Below are 22,385 nucleotides of genomic sequence, written 5' to 3'. Positions count from 1 at the left end.
AGGGCTCGAGGGAGAAAACACTGAAGAGAAGTAGGTGCAGAGAAGGTCGCAGGATTGTTGTGGGGAGTTGGCAGTGGAGTCAGCGAAGCTGATAGAAGAAGGGGCAGAATGAGTTGGATTACGAGAGTTGCGAGCGTGAGACCAAAAGAGTTTTAAGTTACCGCGGGCAAGGGCGGCTTCGACGCTCAATAGGTACCTTTTTCGCGCCTTTCTGACCATTGACTTCACAGTGGATCGTATAGCTTTAAAGTGAGCAAGGTCGGCGTCATTTTTAGAAGCCCGAAACTTCTTCCTCAGTGTATGTTTCAAGCGCATGTTAATATGAAGTTCCGTTGTGAACCAAGTTGGGAAAGAACGTAGGCAGGGAGGGGAAGAAGGGACATAACAGGAGAGGAGATCAGAGAGGATATTGTAGAAGGTGTTAAGAGCTTGATCACACGATGAATTACTTAATAAATGAACCCAGTTGAAAGACGCTAAAGCTGAGTTCAGACCGTCAAAATTGGCTTTGCGGAAGTTGAACTTAGTGGGTTTACGCTTGGTTTTGGGTTTTGAACGAGGGAGCTCCGCTTCAAATTCAACCGCGGGATGGTGAGCGTCGGCTTTTACATACGGGGATGTGCCAGGAAATAAAGAGAGGTGGCGCTCGGGGAGGTTGGAAAGGAAGAGATCGAGAGTGCGGCCCAAGGAGTTTTTGGTGGTGTTGAAATTCAGGGCAGAGCAAGTATACATAAAGGAAGAAAGTGGGAGGAAAGAATGGGAGCGGTTGTTGGAAGGAATTGGAAGACTAGGATGATTAGGCCAGTTGAGCAAGGGGAGGTTGAAATCTCCACAAAGGAAGAAAGGGAGGGAAGGGAATCTGACGGTAAGGAGATCAGACAAACTGTCAAACAATTCTTCATACAGGTGAGAAGGGCTAGCACAGGGTACATAAACACAAGAAACAATGAACGGGAGGAAGTTGGGCGGGGAGACACGAAGAGCAACACAATCAAAAGGAAAGCCAGAGGAGGAGAAGACGAGTTCAGCGGGGAGTGAATCTTTTATAGCAATTAGGACTCCACCGCCAGTGGACTTACGAGAAGCATCCCGGTCCCTGTCACAACGGAAAGTGGAGTACCCTTCGGGGAGCTCGGAGTATAATATGGCATCGTCTAGCCAGGTTTCGGTGATACAGATGGCATGGTGTTGCTGAGCCAGTGCGGATAAATTGAAGGCCCCCAGCTTGGTTCTTAAACCCCTGACGTTCTGATAAAACATACGGACAGTGAACATGGATCCAGTTATATAGCTCGGCGAGGCAGGCGGGTTGCCCTGAAATTTACCCGCGAATTGGGGCGCTTATTCGGCTTTATGAATACACCTTCAGGCCAGAAAGAAGGGTTGCCGAGGACATCAACTTCGTGTGGGTAAGTAACCTTGAACGATGCAATGACCCGGTCGGTGTTGTCGTCTTTTGTGAGTTTAATGCAGGACAGAGGAGAAAGTAAACCAACTTTGCTCCTTATATACTCCAGAACATCGTCCGTAGACGTTGTGAACGCTAGCCTAGAGATGAAGAGTTGTTTAGGTGGGGACGCCACCTTTAACTTGGGGCCACTGGTATGGCTGGTTGAAGCGCCAGGATATATGGCGGTAGCGGGAAGCGGAGCTTCGTTGGAGACTGGAACGATGTCAGAAAGTGGGGCGGCTGTGTTCCGATTCAAAACTTGCTGAGGAGGCTGCGGATGTTGTCCCCTCGTAGGCGCGATGGAGTGAGACAGGATCGGAGGCTCGGTGGACCGTAACTCGTCGCATGGAGGCCGCTGGATTATGCCAACACCAACAATTTCACCATTGATTAAGAGCACTGATCGGAGGACAGACCGCTTTCACTGATAGTGGTCGTGATCATGGTGCATGAATGACGATCACTTAGCGTTTAGAGTAACTGGTTGAGATGTCTTATTATGAGACTCCAGGAATACATTATTTGCGTGTAACAGACGGTAATACGTTGGACTTTAGATGTTAAAAAATAGTTCCATAAAAAAGTTGAAGAAAGCAAACAGAAGCATGGAGTGTTACTGATGTCATTATCACACGAACGGCAAAAATACCGTGACCCAATGGAAAGGGTCACAGTATTTTTTGACGTTAGATGTTGTCACCGCGCATACCAGATAAGTTCGTCTGGCAATCATTCATCCAGATCCAGGAAGCTTACGTAGATGGAGCAATATTGTCTCGATGATCCTCTATGAGCAACAACGCAGCGTGGAATGTGCTATTAGTTCAACAGTTCTCGACAGACCTGGTTTGCTTCACAGTGATTTCAATACAGGAAAATCCTTATAATTCGTATCGTCAAGGGTGTGACGATTTGGTACCAAATATCGGGAGTGCAAAATAAAGAGAATTAATTGCGGCGACCGGCAAATTTGTACGAATTAGCCGGAAATATGGAAATTATGGGGATTCCACTGTATATGAGTTCTGTACTTCTGCATATATTTACCTAATATATTGGGTTGGGGAAAACGAAAAGTCGTATTTTGTCAATAGATGGCGACCCTTAAACATATCATGTGGTGTACTTATTCCATCTGTGCTACAAGTGTCTCATTGACAGTGTTGTGATCGTACGTTTCAGTCTCAAGTTAGAGCGCGTCAAAGATGGAGTCCACCAGGCAAGAAATTGATCATAGTTTACGTTTTTACTACCTGAGAGGTAAAAATGCAACGAAGGCGGCCGAAAAAATTTGTGAAATTTATGGGTCCGATACTGTAACGATTCGCATAGCACAGCGTTGGTTCGATCGATTTCGTTCTGGTGTAGTGGATGTCGAAGGTAAACCCCGAATTGGTAGGCCAATCGCCGTAGAAACCGATAAAATCGTCGAAATCATTCAAGTAGACCAGCATGTGAGCATTCGCTCGATTGGCCAGGAACTGAGTATAGACTATAAAACCGTTTGGAACCACTTGAAGATGATTAGATTCCAAAAAAGACTGAATGTTTGGGTGTCACACGAGTTTTCGCAAAAAAAATCTCTTGGACCGAATCAACGCCTGCGATGCACTGCTGAAATGGAGAGAATTTGAACCATTTTTGAAGCGAATGGTGATGAAAAGTGGATCACGTACGTCAACCTCCAGCGAAAAAGATCGTGGTCAAAGCGCGGCGAGCTGGCTCAAACCATCGCCAAGCTCAGATTGACGGCCAGGGAGGTTTTGCTGTGTGTTTGGTGGGATTGGAAGGGAATGATCCACTATGAGCTGCTCAACTATGGCCAGACCCTCAATTCGGTCCTCTACTGTGAGCAACTCGACCGTTTGAAGTAGGCGATTGAACAGAAGTGGCCAGAATTGGTCAATAGGAATGGTGTTATGTTCCACCAGAACAACGCTCGGCCTCACACATCTTTGATGACTCGCTACAAGCTGCGAGAGATCGAATGGGATGTCCTATCGCACCCACCGTATAGTCCGGACCTGGCACCAAGTGATTACCATCTCTTCCGGTCCATACAAAACGCTCTTGCGCTACTAAGTTGGCCTCAAAAAAGGCTTACGAAAGCTGTCTGTCTGAGCTTTTTGCAAATAAGGAGGAGGGGTTTTAGAATGAAGTTGCCTTCTGAATGGCAACAAGTTTGCGAACAAAACGGCGCATATTTGACTTAAATCGGATAATTCTAAGTATGTTAAATAAAGCGTCAAATTTCGATCACAAATACAACATTCCTTTTTCCCCAACCTAATATATAATTCCTTAATTATTTATTAATGACGTTTTATAGCTAACTTCAATTGGCGGTACTTCATCCGAACCCGTTTTACATTAACAAATACTATCCCCCAAAATGTCTACTTAGGCACTTTCTCTCTCTCTTTTTTGGGGACTAATCAAATTTAGGAAAAACTATCCAGAAACTTATCTAATACTAGCACCTATCTCCACCAGGGATATGTAAAAATAAAATCTGTGGATAGGACCCTCTTCTAAATTCATACATATATAATTACTAAAAGTCTTTTGAAAATTGAATGCTTTCTGCTCTTAATTGATATAATAATTGTTTTCGTCTTATTACGATGCATAACACCGATAACTACAGAAAATGCTGTTGGGTGTGCCAGCTAATGGCAAAAATATAAATTAAAAATCTTTCTCTAAGCTGTTTATCTGTCAAGTTAAGCTACAACCTGGATAATTTAGCTCATTAAATTTTGCGCCAATTTCGGGACCGTTTCTCGCCAGCTTAAAAGTGAGATCAAGAAAAATCCAAAACCGTTCCTTGATGAAAGTAAGAAAAACCTCCGGAATAAGCTGCAGATATATTTGTAATTGAATTCCGCACAAAAAATCATGAGCCCGAACAAAAAGTACAATGTGTATTAGATGCAAGCACACATAAATTTATAGATACAACCGCATTTCTTTATGGGACCAATGGGTGAACGAATTGCGCGTTTACCGCTCAATCGACGACAGGTAAAATTGAAATTGTTGCTTCTGGCTAGGCATGTTTACGTTTTGCTGCTTTGTTTGGGCTTTAGGCGCTGCAATGCCTTTCTTGTGCGACAGTCGTCATCCGATACATGTTTTTGTCATTAATATTTATTTGCTTTCGCAGGGTAGATGGCTATCATAGAGTCATTTGGTATGTATAAAAATGTTGCTGATCATCATCATCATCAGCAGCATCATGATCGTGCGCAACAACTTTCACCGGATGAATCTTTCCGTTCGCTGATCTGCGCTTTTCCTTCAAAACGTATTCGTATACCCCAGAAAGCGTGAACAAGAAAAAGTAATATCGTTGCGGAAAGATCGAAAAAAGTAAATCGAAATTATGATCAAAACATTGTATAACAACAAAAGAACTTCAGCAAAAAGAAAGAAGTTAAGAGACCTGTGGAAATTAATCACTTCCACCAGCACATACATACCAGGGGGGAATGCCTATGAACTAATATATGGTGGGCGAATACGATGACGTTCGAAAGCAACTTGGTTAGCCTCTGCCAAACTTATAAACATCGTATAACTATCGAAAACTACAGATTTACAGCAGTCACCCCTTTGACGGATTTCCACTATTTCGGAGTTGCTGTCGGTGCTACGACAAAGAAAGCAGAAGTTGCCTTTCTGGCGGAGCGTGTCTATTCAGATTCCACTTAGGGTTTTCATTTTCCGTTTGCAAGTCATTATCATGAAATCGACTGTATCTAAAAATGGTCAATAAAAATATAAACACGATAAAGAAGGACTGACAAGCAGTGCGCGGTCCAGAGATCAGACGTTCCGATGGTGCATACATACATATGAGTGCATCTAGCCTCCCAAGATTTTGACTGACCTGAGTTGTGTGATTGAAGGGAATGTAAATTTAGTAATTTTACCAAGTGCATGGAATACCATGATTTTTTTTCAGCTATTTTGGCTGGTTAGTTTCTGAGAATGGATCCGTCAAGTAATTGACCTTTTCGAGCCCCGGCTGGTGGTTCCACAGCTACATTCAAGGAAAGTTCATTTATCAGCAATATTAAGACTACCGGTGGTCAAAGGGTAGTATAGGTCCCAGGGCGAAACGTGGATTGGTACCCACGATGGAGCATAAAACCTGGGAAATGCCTGCTGAACCAACATCAACAGCTCTACTGCCAAACCCTACCTCCACCTCCACGTGGCGAATTCCTATATGAAAAATTGCAGACGGAGAAGGATGAAGGCGAGTCTCCCGCGCCTAAAAACGGGACGAAATGTACCAACTGGTCCTCCAGGTTGGGGATTGGGTAGGGCTGACAACCTTACACGGAAAACCGATGTTATGATTTGCACATTTTTTCATGGAATATGCGCTCTGTGTACAGAGCGAATGCCGCTAGCCCCAATATAAGGCTGATGTAACAGCGTTGCATGAGATATAATGGACAGAGACCGGTTTCCTGGAGAAGAGCCGTTACACCATATATTATAGCAGCCACCCAGTAAATCATGTGCTCGGAGAAGGTCTCTTAGTCAGCCAGAGGGGATCACTTTCAACCAAATTGACCACATGCTGATTGAACACCGCCACCTCTTAGCCTTGATGAATGTCATAACATGTAGGGGACCAATATAGATTCGGACCACTATCTCGTTGGCATGGTGCTCCGAGCTCGAATTACGACACCATCTACAATTCGCTATGACATTCAGGTGAGAGTGAATACTGAAGCCATCCACAACACACTCCTCCACGACACCTATAAGAGGGAAATGGATGTCGCAATATCCGCTGTCAACAGAGGTCCTGGAGATAGAGCATGAACAAATGATCTTCACAGCCACCAGAAGAACGTTATCATTGATACGGCCACAAAGATACTTGGCCCCAGCTGCAAAAAAGTGTCGGTTAAATATGGAGGCGACCAATTAAACCAAGTAATTCATGAACTTGTGCTCAAGGTATGTCGCAGCGAATCAATGCCTGACGACTGGCAAGGAGGCATTATCTGCCTCATACATAAAAAGGTAGATATCATATAGTGCAGCAATTATAGAGGTATCATGTTGCTGAGTACCATCTATAAGATATTCTCCGCTATCTTGCTAGACCGAATAGCCTCATACGCCCAGAACTCCAGGCAAATCAGATTTTCTCTTTCCGGCAAGCGATGGAAAAGCTGTTGGAATATGGACATCAGCTGCATCATCTTTTCATCGACTTCAAAGCCGCCTATGATAGCACAGCCAGGATAAAACTGTACACGACCATGATAGAATTCGGCATCCCGACGAAATTGATAAGACTGACTAGACTGACCCTGACCAATGTGCGAAGCCAGATAAAACAACGGTCTACGACAAGGAGCTTCCCTATTAAGCTCTCTTTAACCTGGCCCTCGAGAAAGTGATCCGCGATGCTGAGGTAAATGCAGGAGGTACGATCCTCTTTAAGTCCACCCAACTACTGGCCTATGCTGACGATATCGACATCATGGGAAGAACGACCCGAGACGTACAAACTACTTTCATCAATCTGAGTGTAATTATGCAATGTTTCCAACGATTAATTATTTGAAATATTAAAAAACTTGTTGTTGCTTTTTCCCTTTCTCTTTTTCGAAAAAGAAATAAGAAGTTTTTTATTAAATCAGAGACCTTCATCCAGATCGAGCAGGTGACAATTGACGCGAGATCTTGGGCTGCACATCAATGAAAGCAAGACAAAATATATGGTGACAACGTCAGCACTGAAAACCAACCAACCGACAACACCAAACCGCACTGGTCAAACCGGAAGAATAGAGGTAGGAGACTATAGCTATGACCGTTGATAATTTCTCCTATCTAGGGTCAAAAATCACATCCGATAACAGCTACGATGATGAAATCCGCACAAGGTTGTTGACAGCCAACAGAGCCTATTTCAGTTTCCAAAAACTGTTCCGCTTGAAACGTCTCACCATAGGGTTAAAGCTCTTACTTTACAAGACAATGATCTTGCCAGTCCTCATGTATTCCTCGGAGACTTGGGTTCTTAGCAAGAAGAATTGCGAACTCTTGACAGCGATCATGAGGATGGACTATGATACCACGAAACCGTTTCAACCGTTTTAATACAATTCAATCCGGTGGAATTACTCTCGGTCACTCCGGCATAGAGGGAAATCGAATCGCGGATGCTTTATTTAAAGAGGGTTTAATCATCCCCATAACAGGACCGAAACCAGCAATTGGAGTATCAGTAGCATTGGCTAAGTAATAATAATAATAATCGTTGGCGCAACAATCCATATTGGATCAGGGCCTTGAAGTGTGTTAGAGCACTTCATTCAAGACTGTAACGGTACACTAAGTACACTCTAGGAGGTAATGTGGTCAGCATTGCGCTCGCCCGAGATTATTACCCTGATTTGACTCAGGTACTCATTCACAGCTGGGTCGACTGGTATCCGATGTCAAATCACGATACAAATCCCACTGCCACCAGCGAGATTTGAACCGCGACCTTTCGTACGGCAGCCTTGTGCTCTAACCACTCAGCTTTCCGGACGCATTGGCTAAGGCTGCCTTTAAAAACTACGAGCAAACTTCCCATAATGTCAGGCGACGGAGCCTATATGCTGCTAGACACACCACACTTTTCCTATCAGAACCGAACGTGCGTACCGCAAAGTTTATCTTTGGGAAAAGTAGGAGGACTTCCAGGAGTATTGTAGGGATCCTGACAGGTCATAATTCACTAGCTGGACATATGTTCAGAATAAGAATTATTTAAGATAATACATGCCCCTCCTGTAATGAGGAAGCGGAATCCACGGAGCATTTCCTATGCGAATGCCCCGCTTATGGACGCATGAGACATCAGATCTTCGGTGCCGATGTCCTCCAGTTGCGACGGGTAGCATCATGGCTATTTTTTAAACACAGTTCTCCACTAGCTGATGGCATTGACCCGAGATATTTAACTCGCTCAGTTCTACCGTTAACAGAACTGAGAGCTGCGTTATGCTTCTTACATTGGGAAATACAAAACCTTTTATACCTGAAGCGCCAAGTTTCCCATTTCCCGACTTGTTTTGGACGTTTTTATTATGAAGAAAACGTAAGATCTCTACCGCGAACAATTTCTGAGATAAAAACGTTGATTTTTTAGATAAAAGAATTGATAACCAATACTGATAACATTTTACGGCCATGCGATAAACAGGATCAAACAGGAAGTTGGTGCGAAATTACAATTAACAAGTGGCAAGTGTGTTCGTAAAATTAAAAGAAAAGTCAAGCATCCATTCAGTATTACAGCCTGATTAATGATTTGTAAAAAAGTACAGGGCGCCTACAAATTGTCCAGAAGACGGTGAGGCAGAATCAATGTCTAAAGTTCTTGGAAACCAAAATGATACTCGAATTAGATGAATGGTTATCAAATCGCAACTTTATATGTATATTATTTTAGAAAAAAGCCAAACAATTACTTTTGATCGGAATTCACCGAAACTTAGGGAATTAATGAAAACACAAAATTTTAAAGAAAAATAAAATGAATGAGATACAGGTGGCAGAATCCCTTATAGTGGTTCAGAATAGAAGCGATGAAACAAAAATTAACTGCATTACATGTACAGAAAATATGCCATAAACAGGATTTCATTTTTAAAGTTATGAGATTATTTTAAGCATATTTCAAATGTCTACTCAATGCTCTTTGACAACATGAATAAATTACAAACATTGTTAACATGTTTATTACCTTTGCTTGCAGATAAACTGAAATTATGTATTTATTCAAGGGTGGCTCTAATAATTTGGGCAGTTTTGTTAATTTTTTAAAACTTTTGTTTGGCAGTAAATTAATTAGCTTTTGAAGCGTCTTTATGTCCAAATTCAACCACCCTGTAAAATTGCTTGTAAAGTTGCTGTTTTTAACTCTGTTCATGCTAAATACAAACATTTTCGATCGGATTAAGACCGGGACTTCTGGCTTTCTAGGGAAAAATAGTACTGAACGGGTCGGTACATTTTTTTCATGCTTTTGCTACATGAATACTGTTATTACCTTGCTGAAATATAAATTCTGTGCTATTTTTTGAATAACTATTTAGAACAACGTCTATGGTGTCAATAAATTTTTCTCCTTAATTTCGTTTGTTATTATTATGTTTTATAATTACAGTTTTCCATAATAAGAATATACTTATCGTATCACGATCCACGCGCCTCCGAAGTTGCGGTTCAGTCTTGAGGGATTATTTGCAAGAATATCCTGCCAACAGTAGCTACGCCCATCAAGTCCGTCTAGATTAATTTTTTCCTCATTTGAAATAATGACATTATACCATTTTTCCGTCCAAGTCATATGATTTTTGACAATTTGACAACTTTGTGGGAAAATGTAGGCTACGGTCTTTTCCCGCTTTTATTTCGATTTGATGTTTCTATTCGTGCTTGAAATCTTGTAATCTATTGCACTCGATGCTTTTTAGTTGAAAGTTGTAACTTTCACACAATTTTTGACGTGCTAATCTGCTTTTATTTATTACGTGCTACGTACTAAAGGGGCAAATGCACTCTCAAATGTCTTTATATAAGAAATACACAAAACCTTTCATATCTGAAGCGTCCAACTTCTGGTTGCCCGACTTGTTTTGTATCTGTTGTAGGTTAAGTTCTTCACATTTGCTACTAATATTAAACTCCGTGTGAAGCGTATGAGGTTGATTATTATTATACAGTGCTTTCTATCAAATGATTTATTTAAATAGCTCTCTAAAAAATAGAGGGCAATGGAATTTTTAACTATGTGACACGGAATTGTCATGCACTCATCACTCCTCACATCTTCTTCTTTTCCTTCAGATTTTGTCCCGTTCACAAGCGGGCTAGGCTCGTCCATTTCGCATTTGGTTCTATCAAATGGCTGATCTGGATATAATCGCGAGGCCTACCCAGGCCCCATCCAGGGTATCAACCCATCGTTGATTGGACCGACCTTTTGATCGCTTACCATCGACTTCGAAGTTTAGACTGATCTTGGCAAGTTAATTCTTGTTAACGTGAATTACGTGACCATACCATCCAAGACGCCTCTCACCCAGTTTTTCCATGATCGGTTCAACCCCATATCGATCGCGAATATCCTCATTTCGGATGTGATCATAATGCGTCACACCACTAGTCCAACCTAACATCTTCGTCTCCATTACCGGAAGACGCCGTTCATTGCCTTTTATAGTCGGCCAACACTCAGAACTTTAGCTGCTTTTTGTCAGATATAATTTTATGCTTCTTATTGGAAAAAAATGTTGTATATAGCAAAATTACTTTTTACAATATCCAAAACACGTAAATAGTCTGATTAAATTCAGTTGCAAAAAGGCTATAACTGCGGATTGGTAGATGCTCTCTGCTGTTGTGGATGGCATAGTTTTATTAATTATTGAATTGTTTAATACTATGTCAATATAATTGGCAAAGGCCTAGTACTCTTTTTAATCTGCCTCGTGGCGAGTTCGAATATGCCTCGGAGAACACCGGAGGTGGCATCTGTCAGTCGAATTAACAACATTCGAACTAAGTTTCGAATGTTGCAAACCCTGCTGTCCCACAGAACCATAGAGAGCGCCAGAAAGGACGACATTGCGATCAATTTTAGATTTGAGGCGTTCGGTGATACGTCGATCGCAAAGACCACCAGTTGTAGAACGCCGCTTTATCCATCATTATCATCAACTGGGCAACAACCAGTATCCGGTCTAGGCCTGCCTCAATAAGGAACTCCAGACATCCCGGTTTTGCGCCAAGGTCCGCCAATTCGATATCCCTAAAAGCTGTCTGGGGTCCTGACCTATGCCATCGCTCCATCTCATCCGGGTTCTACTTCGTCTTCTTCTTCTATTATAGATATTGTCCTAATAGATTCTCCGCGCTGGATCATTCTCATCCATACGGATTAAGTGACCCGCCCACCGTGACCGATTGAGCCGGATTTTATCCACAACCTGTGATGGTATTGCTCATAGATTTCGTCGTTATGTAGACTACGGAATCGTCCACCCTCATGTAGGGGGCCAAACATTTTTCGGAGGATTCTTCTCTGGAACACGGCCAAGAGTTCGCAATTCTTGTTGCTAAGAACCCAAATCTCCGAAGAATACATGAGAACTGGCAAGACCATAGTCTTGTACAGTAAGAACTTTCACCCTATGGTGAGGCGTTTCGAGCGGAACAGTTTTTGTAATCTGAAATAGGCTCCGTTGTGAGCGGATTTCATCGCCGTACCTGTTATCGGTTGTGACTTTCGACTCTAGATAGGAGAAATTATCAACGGTCGCAAAGTTGTAGTCTGCTATCTTTATTCTTCCCGTTAGTTAGTTAGTTAGTTTTTGATGCTGATACTGCCACTATATATTTTGTCTTGCCTTCATTGATGTGCAGCCCAAGATCTCTCGCTGCCTGGTCGATTTGAATGAAGGCAGTTTGTACGTCTCCAGCGGTTCTTCCCATGATGTCGATATCGTCAGCATAAGCCAGTATTTGGGTGAACTTAAAAAGGTTTGTACCTCTTGCATTTACCTCAGCATCACGGATCAGTTTCTCGAGGGCCAGGTTGAAGAGGACGCATGATAGGGCATTCCCTTGCCGTAGACCGTTGTTAATGTCGAATGGTCTTGAGAGTGATCCTGCTGCTTTTGTCTGGCTTCGCAAATTGGTCAGGGTCAGCCTAGTCGTAGTCATGGCCGCGCAGTTTTCCTCTGGCTAGGCTGATGTCCATTTCGTGTAACACTGCTAATTCGAGGTATTTAAATCGTTTAGTTCTGGGCAGGAAACTGGCGCTAACAGAACTAAGCGATTTAGATACACATTATTGTAATCTAGGAAACTGTGATATTTATTCGGAAGGGCTCGATGTCTGCGCTCTCCAAGAAACTCGGAAGTGTGGTACCTGGTACAAACTCTTCTACATTAGTATTAACATGGTGCATTATTCCAGTTGACGTTATAATATCGACAAAGAAACGGCGTCAGAGTAAAGGCTTCGATAGACAGTGAGCGATTTCGCATTGAACAAGAAAATTATGGCTTGCATTACCAATATAGGATTCAACACCGCAGTCTTATTATTACTAATGGACTAAGAGAATACAGGATACTGTAAAGGGTAAAAAATTGCACAACCAATCAAATTTTATTGATCTCTCCCCTGTATCTCTGGACCTCTCATGAAAATTTCATTGAGTTGCTTTCAAAATTAGTTTCATTGAAGTGCCTAGTGACGCTATTGGGCGAGTGGTTTAAATCCGAGTTGTGTCAAACTAAAGTTAAATTAATTCGAATCTTCGTCGAATTTGTCTATAAATTAATTTGCATGAAGATGTGCACTAGGAAAAGTCAAATTATGGAAGTTAATCGCAAGGCATGGGGGTAACGAAGTTTCTCGGGGTGGTTCGAATCTGAATAAAATTTGAAATGCTAATAGTTTGAAAATAACAATTATTTTTCAGAACTTGTTATTTTGGGTTTGATAGATGGATTATGAGTTTCAAAACTTTTACGCTACAATATTCAAAAACGTGTGCCATTTCCTTTCTTAAACAAAAAACTGAAAATTGTTTCTTTACATCCTCAAGTGGGTCGTTTTCCTGAAATGTTCTCTAAGTACATATCACACGCGATTAAACTCGTGTTGTGACGGCAACAAGTGAATTGAACATATGTTCATATGTTAATGTAACCGTTTTGCAACTTGCATGCTTCACTACGATGCTTCATAAAATTAAGTTTGCACGTAAACCTTAATAGCGTAAAGACAAGGGTCGGCGCCGGTATTACTTCCGATTTACCAGCTTTCATCTTGAGCCCATTGCACTTTGGTTGAGTAGGTACAAGCTGCGGCATACGCAGTACGCATGGCAGAGTAGTTATGCAGGAAAAGATGAAATTGATCGGCTTACGATCGGAGAAATTTCATCCAATTTGGGAATTTAGATGCTTCACGCTCCATCGTGCTGATATAATGGGAAACGATTTCCTCGAAGCTATCGTTTACTGAATGAATTTCGTAATAATGTTTGTCGTGTTAAATAAAAACATAAATATGGATCAGCAGCAACAGATGAAGCATTTAAAATTGATTGGTTCCGATACTTTTGCAGATTTAAATTTACGGATACGTGCAATTATATAATTTATGTATAATATTTGCATACATATTTATTTATCTATGCGTGGAAGAAACACAGGTTTTTTTTTCTACTGTTGTGTTTGAGCCAAAAAAACTTACTTTCATTGCAAATGAATACTATGACTGGTGTGAAGTGGGCACTATGGACCTACAAACTACAGCATCCTATTCTAAATAGAACATAATGGACAAATATCACAGTGAAGCCCAGCGATTAGCACCTACGTACCTATGTCTCTTGCATCCTCAGTGGAAGTGGTATCTGAAAAAATAGAAAAAAATACATTTACTACTGAAATATCATCTCGCAATTTAAATACAATATCTATGGTATGTTTTCTTTTCTACAGCTTGGAAACTCAAAATTTGGCGAATAATTTTGTTGAATGGAATTCAAATGTGCTGACTACAATGAATGCATTTTATAGCTGATTATTTACTAGATTGAAATCATTCAAACTAAATCTACAGCTTCCAAACTCGTTTAATTGACAATTCACTGATTGTGCAGTTATTCAGAAACAAGTACAATGTTTAGGAACCGAAAATGGAAAAATTATAATAATTATTATATTAATCGTAGTAATCGTGGTAGCTGCCTCTCGGACACCACCTTGTCGTGGTGGGGGAGCCTGTCGTAGTCTACTATTTCACTAACAGTATCCAAAAACACATGGAGATGGAAACAAAGGATTGTAACTCTCCAAGTGGTAAGATATCACAGACTTCGAATCCACCCGCGACTCTGACAGGCACGGATTTTGAAGACCTCACCTGATATATGTTCCCCAAGGAGAAATCTGTGGAAGACAGGCTCTTCACTTCGGTGGAAAACTTACACACGGTGTCTACGGCGCGGTCAGCCAAAAAGGATAGTACAGCAACTCCGTTAATGAGAGGAGCTGGAAATCTGACTACAGCCGGTCGATCGGTGACACTGTTACCTAGGAAGGGGAAGGCCCGGCAGAAGGAAACTTCAGCCGCAAGGAGAAGGAACTACAGGCTTGCCTGTCAGAACCTTCTCCTCCGCCTGTATCCGGAAAAACGGAAGAAAGGGAAGCTCGTAATGTGACGCAACTGGCCTAACGGGGTTAGGGGGTTATAAAATATATCCATGCATCCCGAACTCCGTGAACCTGGGAGGGCTTTTAGCCGGCGACAAGGAAGGCACTGCGAAAGAAGGCAAAGTTTCTTGGGAATGAGGACATGGACGTTGCTACACCACCAAGTGTGGCGATGTCCAGAGATTTCGGACGCAAGAACGGGGAACTCTCGGTGGAAGGTGAGGACAAACTGGTAATCCCGGTGAGACCCGCACTGAATGCCGCAGACTTTTCAGTTAGCGGTGGTTTTCATATTAGACTGCACGTATGGCTACAAAGATAAGAGTTAGTCAAATCAACCTATCCTATCTACTGGCGGCAAGCTGGCAAAGTTGCAGGACTGTCCTTATATATTTCTGATTCAAGAGCCATGGGTTCGTTTTAACAGAATCTGTGGTATTGGATCAATCAAAGATCCTCGAGACCGAGGGCCTGCGTTCTGATGTGAAAATTGTTAGAGGCAACCATGCTGAGGCAATTCTGTACCTGTAATTCTGGTTAATGGTAAGAGGAGAAACGTTATAGTTGCCTCTGTCTACTTACCCTATGATTCTTTGTGCCCTCGCCGACACAAGAACTAAGGGATCTGGTAGTGTATGCAGAATCAAGTGGCCTTGAACTTTTAATAGCTTGTGATGCAAACGCTCAGCATATTTGTTGAAGCAATAGCAAATGCAATTCTAGGAGAGAGAACCTGTTTGATTTGATCACTTCAACTGGTCTGATGATCGTGAACCTAGGGTGCGCCCTTACGTTCGTGGGGCCAAGAAGAAGTGAAATAATTGACTTAACAATCTGCACTTCAAAGTTGTTAGAGTTGATTACACACTGGCGAGTGCCAGACGCAATCTCACTGTCAGGTCACCGATACCTAGAATTCAATCTGACTATTGCGGGCGAACAGTTTGCAGTACAAAGGCGGAACCCCAGGAAAACGGATTGGATAAAGTTCAATGAACTTCTTGGCAATAAAGTACAGTTCCCTAGGGGACTCCTTTGAATTGAACACTCTGAACTGCACACTTTTAGAGTGCTATGAAGAGGCTTGTCCTATTTCCCGAGGCCAAAGTGGTAAAACGGTGGAATCGGGATCCGCAAAAACTCAGGAAATCAACCAGGCGACTTCTGAACCGGGCTGGCAAAAGTAATAAGAATGAAGACTGGTTAAATTTCAGGAACTCACAGCGGGAATATAAAGGCTTGTCAGGTGTTCGAAAGGAGACTCCTTTAGAGAGTACTGTGAGGAACTGGAAGGCGAAAGAGGGACTTCAAGGCTGTGCAGGGTTCTCAAAAGGGATGAGTGGACCAAGTTGGGCTCTCTTAGAAAACCCGACGGTACTTCCACGAGCTCCAGACTGTTGTTGGGGATCTTGGAGTGTGTAGGAATATACAACGTGCCGTTGATTTGAGAGACAGTTGGTGCCTCAGACATGCTCCCTCAGTTAATACAAATAAAACCACAATGGTATTATTCACAAAAAGAAGAAAAACGCTTTCTTGAGATGAGGGGTACTACCGTTCAACACTCTGAAGAAGTGAAATATCTGGGAGTCACTCTAGATAAAAAACTATCTTGGAACAAACATGTAGAGGTTAAAATGAAACGAGCTCTCACAGCTTATGGGCTCAGGGACTCAGGCCTCATGTGGTAATTTGGATATTCATTAGGCCGATATTCGTATATGCATCCGTAGTGTGGTGGGTTAAGGTGAAACAAAAAGGTTTTCATCGTAAACTAGCCGCACTGCAAAGAATTGAGTCTGTAGATATCATTGGTGCCATGGGCACGACATCCGGCGCAACTCTGAATTCACTACTCAATTTGCAGCCCCTGGGTATATTTATTCAAGGCACTGCAATGAGAGCTGCTCATAGACTAACTCGATTAGATCTATGGGGAAACAACGTATGTGGGGGGCACAGAGCATTGGAAGAGTTATTGGGAGGACTGAATCCAGTTCTTATAATGACTTCCAATTGTCGTGCTCTCATACATCTGTTTGGTAGAAGATACGAAGTTACCTTGAAGCGTAAAGAGAACTGGGAAGCGCAGAGGAATGCGTGGCGGATATACGGAAGGCTTTTGTACAAAAACAGAATAGGGTTCTGAAGTCTACCTTTCGAATAAAAACGAGAAGTGGGCTTTTCTTTGGGACAATATGCAATGGTTTTTCAAGCCAAAGTGTACGCGATCCTAAGGGCGGCATACTGGGTGATTGACGAACGGTTGAAGGGCAGGCGCATCACAATCTGCAGTGATATCCAAGCTGCATTGAGGACGTTGAGTGGTCCTTCGATCACCTCCAAAATCGTTCAATACGGTGGACCTACTCTGGGTACCTGATCACTATGGCGTAAAGGGAAATGAAATCTCGGATGCTTTAGCGAAAGAAGGGTCAACCTCCCCTATCAGTAGTACGGTAGAGTATCAGTAGCATGGTCTTTTTACTAAAACTGGGAACAAGCCTCTCACAATGACAGGTGGCAGAGCCTACCTAAATGCTGTTCGACACACTAAACTTGTCCTGCCAGAACCGGAAATGCGGACCGCAAAGCTTATTCCGTCGAAAAGCAGGTGTATTGTGGGCATTTTGATAGGCTTCACAGGATTCACTAGCTGGGGATATGTTCAGAATTGGAATTACTCAAGATGATACGTGTCCCTCCTGCAATGAGGAAGCGGAATCCACGGAGCATTTCCTATGTAAATGACCCGCCTATGGACGCCTCAGGCATCAGATCTTTGGTGCCGATGTTCTCCAGTTGCGACGGATAGCATTACATCCGCGATACGTTAACGAATCCGGAATATTCCGTTAGACGGGGGTGGCGAGTATAATGGGCCTACTGAGTGCTCAGTAGCTGTAGTTTCTCCCCCCCCCCCCACACACACAATCGTAGTAAAGTAATAGTACAAATCCCGGAGGAATTTGAGGTCCAAAGTGGAGTCCATTAAGATTGCCTTCTGTTACTGTTACTATTTCTTCTCGTTATCGCGGGTCTTCGCTACAGAGACATGTATTATAGATTGCAAATCCAGAATAGAGCTCACTAGGACCGGCTGTAACTGGATAGGACTCTTCGAACTATAGCACAGGTGACGAGATGACCGCTTTTTGCAAATCCATGTATAACCCGGCCCTAAGATCGATCGATTTCAGCGCTTTATATAAATTTTGCGGGACTAATCCTGTCGATGAAATTTTGACTGAGATTACTTCGGTCTTTTGTAGTCTGCACATCAGCTTCATATCGTCCTCCAAGAGTCTGCGGTTTCAGATTTTTTTTTGCTATAGCTACACAGTGGTAAGAACGTACTCACCATATAAAGGATTTATCATTAGGATCATTAGGATTTCGACAGCTCATAGCGGTCATGTCTATGTATCGATTTTTGACATCTGATGTCAGTTATGTTTAGGAAGGTTTGCCATTTTAGAATAAACAAGTTTACGTTGCCACAACTTTTGGAAATCGTCCAAATACTCTACCAAAATGCGAAAAATGTTGTTGCTACTCAAAGAATATTTCGTGCAAAATATAGCCGACATTCCGTTCCTTATGAGCTCGCGTAGTGCGCGTAGTACTGGCATAAAAACTCAACCTAAATGGCCATCGTTTACGACTGCAAATTGGATTCTAGGGGTGATCGAAACTGATCAAAACTTTTACCGACAAATCATCTTCCCTACTGACGCATGTTTCTAGTCGAATGGCTTCGTAAATAAGCCGTTATTGGTGTTAGTCGAACTCTCACGTGGTTTATGAATTTGAACGATATATTGTTTAAATCAATCAGTTATCATAACACCTAATAAAAACAATGCATACCATATTCGGAAAAAATTACTGTGTTTTACTAAAATTTTAAATCCTGTCGTTCTGAACTGTATATATCCATCTGAATTGGATACTACCCGCAAATGTCATTGATTTTCATTGATTGAATTCAAATCTAATTTTTTTCATTTTGAAATCGGGTGTAACAGATAGACAGACAGACCGACAAGCAAACAGACGAACAGACAGACATTGAATCGTTTCTAATAAAATTTTGTATGAAAAATCACTGCCCCAAACTTGTCCGTTCGGTTTAACTCCGCGGTTAAAATTGATACAGGAATATCAAAACCGTTCTGCGTCTCTATTAGTATTCACCAAGAAAGCGAACTTCCTGCCGAAGAAAACAGAGTTTCCCTACGATAAGACTGACACGATCAAGAAAGTTTAGTCATTGGCGCATCCGCGGCAATGGAAATTTGTTAGCTAAGATTGACCTTAACAAGTCAAAAGTAAACGACCTAGTAGCTAAGCTAAACAATGATAACTTGATACGACAGACAAAGGTTTGACAATCTCACAACCTCGCTTGGCTAAATTTACAATAGAGAGAAGCGGCGAACACAATTCGGAGGCTGCCTCGCTTCCAAAGGGGACAGAAGCAAAAGAGGTATACATAATTTTCATATAACGGTGAAATAATTAAATGCTGTGAAGAATTTTCAAAGTATTCTTGACAAGCATATTCGCGATCAAGAAATGTCAATAAATGCACGCGGTTACTAATGGAGAAACGTCATTGGAAGCATTGCCCTCTTTACATTGTATCTCCGGAGCTGGAGGAAGCGTGTCGGAATTCATCTTGTATGCTCTACGAAAGCACTTAGTGCCAGATGAACTCGTGCGCTCCGTGTCTGCCTCGGTATTTATCGAGGAATTGCCCTCACACCACTCCTTTTTGTTCCTGTTACGTACACTGTCACACGGGACACCCAAAGTTCAGCGGAAGTAATGTATAGCTTTATGCAGAAGATATTTTTCTGGAGTTTCATATGCAAACTGATCTCGAAGAACCTGATCAAAATTGGAATGATCGCCTCATGCAACACGGTCTCAGATTGTATTTCAATAAAACATAATTTTCAACGACCGATGAAACAGGCACTATCACTGTCGTTGGCAGTGACCTACCCAGAATTGAGGGATTCAAATGTCTCGGGTCAATGCCATAAACCAATGGAGGGCTGCATTATGAAATTGCTTGATCATTGGTGCAACTTGGATGAACTGGCGTTCCACAACTTGTGTTCTTTGATCGACGTATCAACGAACGTTTCTAATCTAAATTTACCGCAATGGCGTCCGCACATTCGTCGTCTATGGTTCTGAATTTTGGTTGAATATAAGAGACAATGAATGACATCTCGCGGTAATGGAGACGAAGATTTTGCGTGGGCCAGTAGCGTGACACGCCTTGATCACCTCCGAAATGAGGATAACCGCGACCGAAATGGAGTTGCACTGCTCGTGGAAAAATTGTGAGAGAAGTATGGTCACATAATTTCCACTAAGGAGAACTTACTTGCAAAGTTGGACTGAATAACGTAATCAATGGAAAACGACCAAAAGGTCGGCGACTTGAAAGCTTCGCATGATGCAACCGATTAAGATGAGCTGAACTGATCAAGACAAATTTCTTGAAAAATCAGTAACACACTATTAGTAACTTTAGGGTATTGAGCAGCTTAGACAACAGATAGTGCCGGCTCCGTCATTATTTTTCAGATTTTACGCTTGGGTAGCTTTTGAGAATAGGTCCGTGGACGGAATGCTCACTATATTCGATGAAAACAATTTTATAGTCTTCTTTTGCATGTACTGGAATCGTAGACACATGCTTCTCACGGCATGCGTGCGAGTTCATAGTTCCCACCTTTCCACCAAATTTCGTAACAATAGTGATAACCATTTCACGTGCGTGTAACAGGCAAATAGACAGACGGATGGACAGCAAGGCAGGCACACAGATAGATGGAAAATAAGTAAACTTTATTACGGTTTTGTTTTACACAAAACTTTAAAAGCAGCCCTTCGATTCGTTATATCAAAGAGGTAGCACCAAGAGAGTTAACTGTCGTGCATGCATTAGTCATGTAGATGTATGTTGGATACTTTCTCGGCAAGATAGCCTCCTCACTGACCTCTGGAGAGTAGAAGTCTTTTGGTAGTGGATTAAGTGTTTTTAGAGTAAAGATATTTTTGCAGCTCCTAGTGCAGGGTTATCTAGACTTTCCTAAATAGATATAAGATATAAATTGGGCAAATTTAACCGGGTTTGACTAATTTCTATGAACAATTTCATCTTGGTTGTTACGAACACTCTGCAAGAACCAGGAACATGATTTTGTGGCCATTTTGTTTCTGAATTCCGTCAATATCCGATTTCAAATTGAATCTCTCAGATTTCTTATGTAACAGTTAGCGAGCATAATATCTTCAGCCATCGTGACAAGACGTTAACCGCAGTCTCTTTTTCCTTCCTCTATTCCGGGTATATTTTATATCGGAGCAGGAAACGTACCAGTAGCTGTGATTCATTCAATATTTATTACTTACATGTAGTATATCACAATTTCCAACAGCATCTTATATGTATATGTTGGACATACATATGTATGTATGCATGTATGTCCGCAAGGTGGTAAGGCGCTTTCTGGCGGATATTTGAGTGTGTGTACTGTGCAAGACTATTTTCACCAGTTAAGTGGAAAATAACTTTGCAAACTGATCTCACACTATTCCCAGTAAACCCTCATTTAAATGAATTCGTTACGACTGAAATCTAAACTACCATTTTATGGAGTTGATATACAAGGAACAGTCATCCATAGTTTCACCATGAAACCTGAAGGTTAACTTTTCCTCTAATGCACTGCAATGCGTAAAAACACGCAAATCGTACGAAGTGTGTATCTCTGTAGTTAAACCGAAACCAGTTCCCCGGGCATGAAGCTATTTTATTCTTCATTTCGTTATTACTACTATTATCTTAACTGCTTTTAATTTAACGATAATAAATTTCATTCATGCTTGACATATTACACAAATTATATGGGCGCGTCGCCGTTCTTCTCTCTTGGCAACGTAACAATTTTGAAAATTTCTAACGGAGACATATATTTTACAAAGAAAGTTATTTAGTGGCCTTCACTCCTGGCGAATAAGTAACATGTAGAGTGTTGTTAATTGGTGTTAAGTTTGCAATGTAAAAAATTACCTTTAGAGATCACCATTGTAGTAATATACATATAAATAAAACGCAGAAAACAACTGAAAGATCGATATATTGACGTATCCGATTGTCTATCCTAATTGTTCGAATCATGCACCGTCGCAGTCGACGCAGTCGTCGAGGCGCTGAACGCACTTTTCCAGAACGCGTTTTCGACGTGTTGAAAAGCATCATAAATGCACCCCTCCAACTTTGGAAATTGCGTGGTCTACGAGCGAATATCTTATCCTTCACGACATCCCAGAAATAAAAATCAGGGTCAGGTCAGGGGAACGGGGAGTTAATTCAATGGCCCCACGCCGACCGATAACAAGTTCTTGGAATACGTCACGGGCCACAACTGCATAATGCGAGGGCGTACCGCCTCGCTCGAACTACAGGTCATCAGAATTAAGAAACTGCTGTATCCCTGGGAGGAAGTAATCTTGCAGTATCCCCAAGAAGCTGTGGGCGTTGACATTGCCGTCAAAGAGGTAGGGGCCGTAAAGACCTGCTTCCGAAATTCCACCCCACGCAGTCAATCTTGGCTGGTTTAGCTGCTGTTCCAACGTGAGA

General features: G+C 42.0%; 1 protein-coding gene across 1 annotated transcript in view; it reads right to left on the bottom strand.

Moving 5' to 3' along the window:
* Positions 1-22,385, bottom strand: part of LOC119658002 — a 227,137-nt gene that overhangs the window by 48,303 nt on the left and 156,449 nt on the right. Inside the window, exon 2 of the mRNA XM_038065222.1 lies at positions 13,885-13,917. Within this exon, the coding sequence (XP_037921150.1) occupies positions 13,885-13,917 (33 nt within the window). The remainder of the gene's footprint in view (positions 1-13,884; positions 13,918-22,385) is intronic.

This window comes from Hermetia illucens, chromosome 5 (genome assembly GCF_905115235.1).
Source record: "Hermetia illucens chromosome 5, iHerIll2.2.curated.20191125, whole genome shotgun sequence".
NCBI lineage: Eukaryota > Metazoa > Arthropoda > Insecta > Diptera > Stratiomyidae > Hermetia > Hermetia illucens.
The sequence above is the reverse complement of the archived record's forward strand: the minus strand, read 5'-3'. Positions and strand labels throughout refer to the sequence as shown.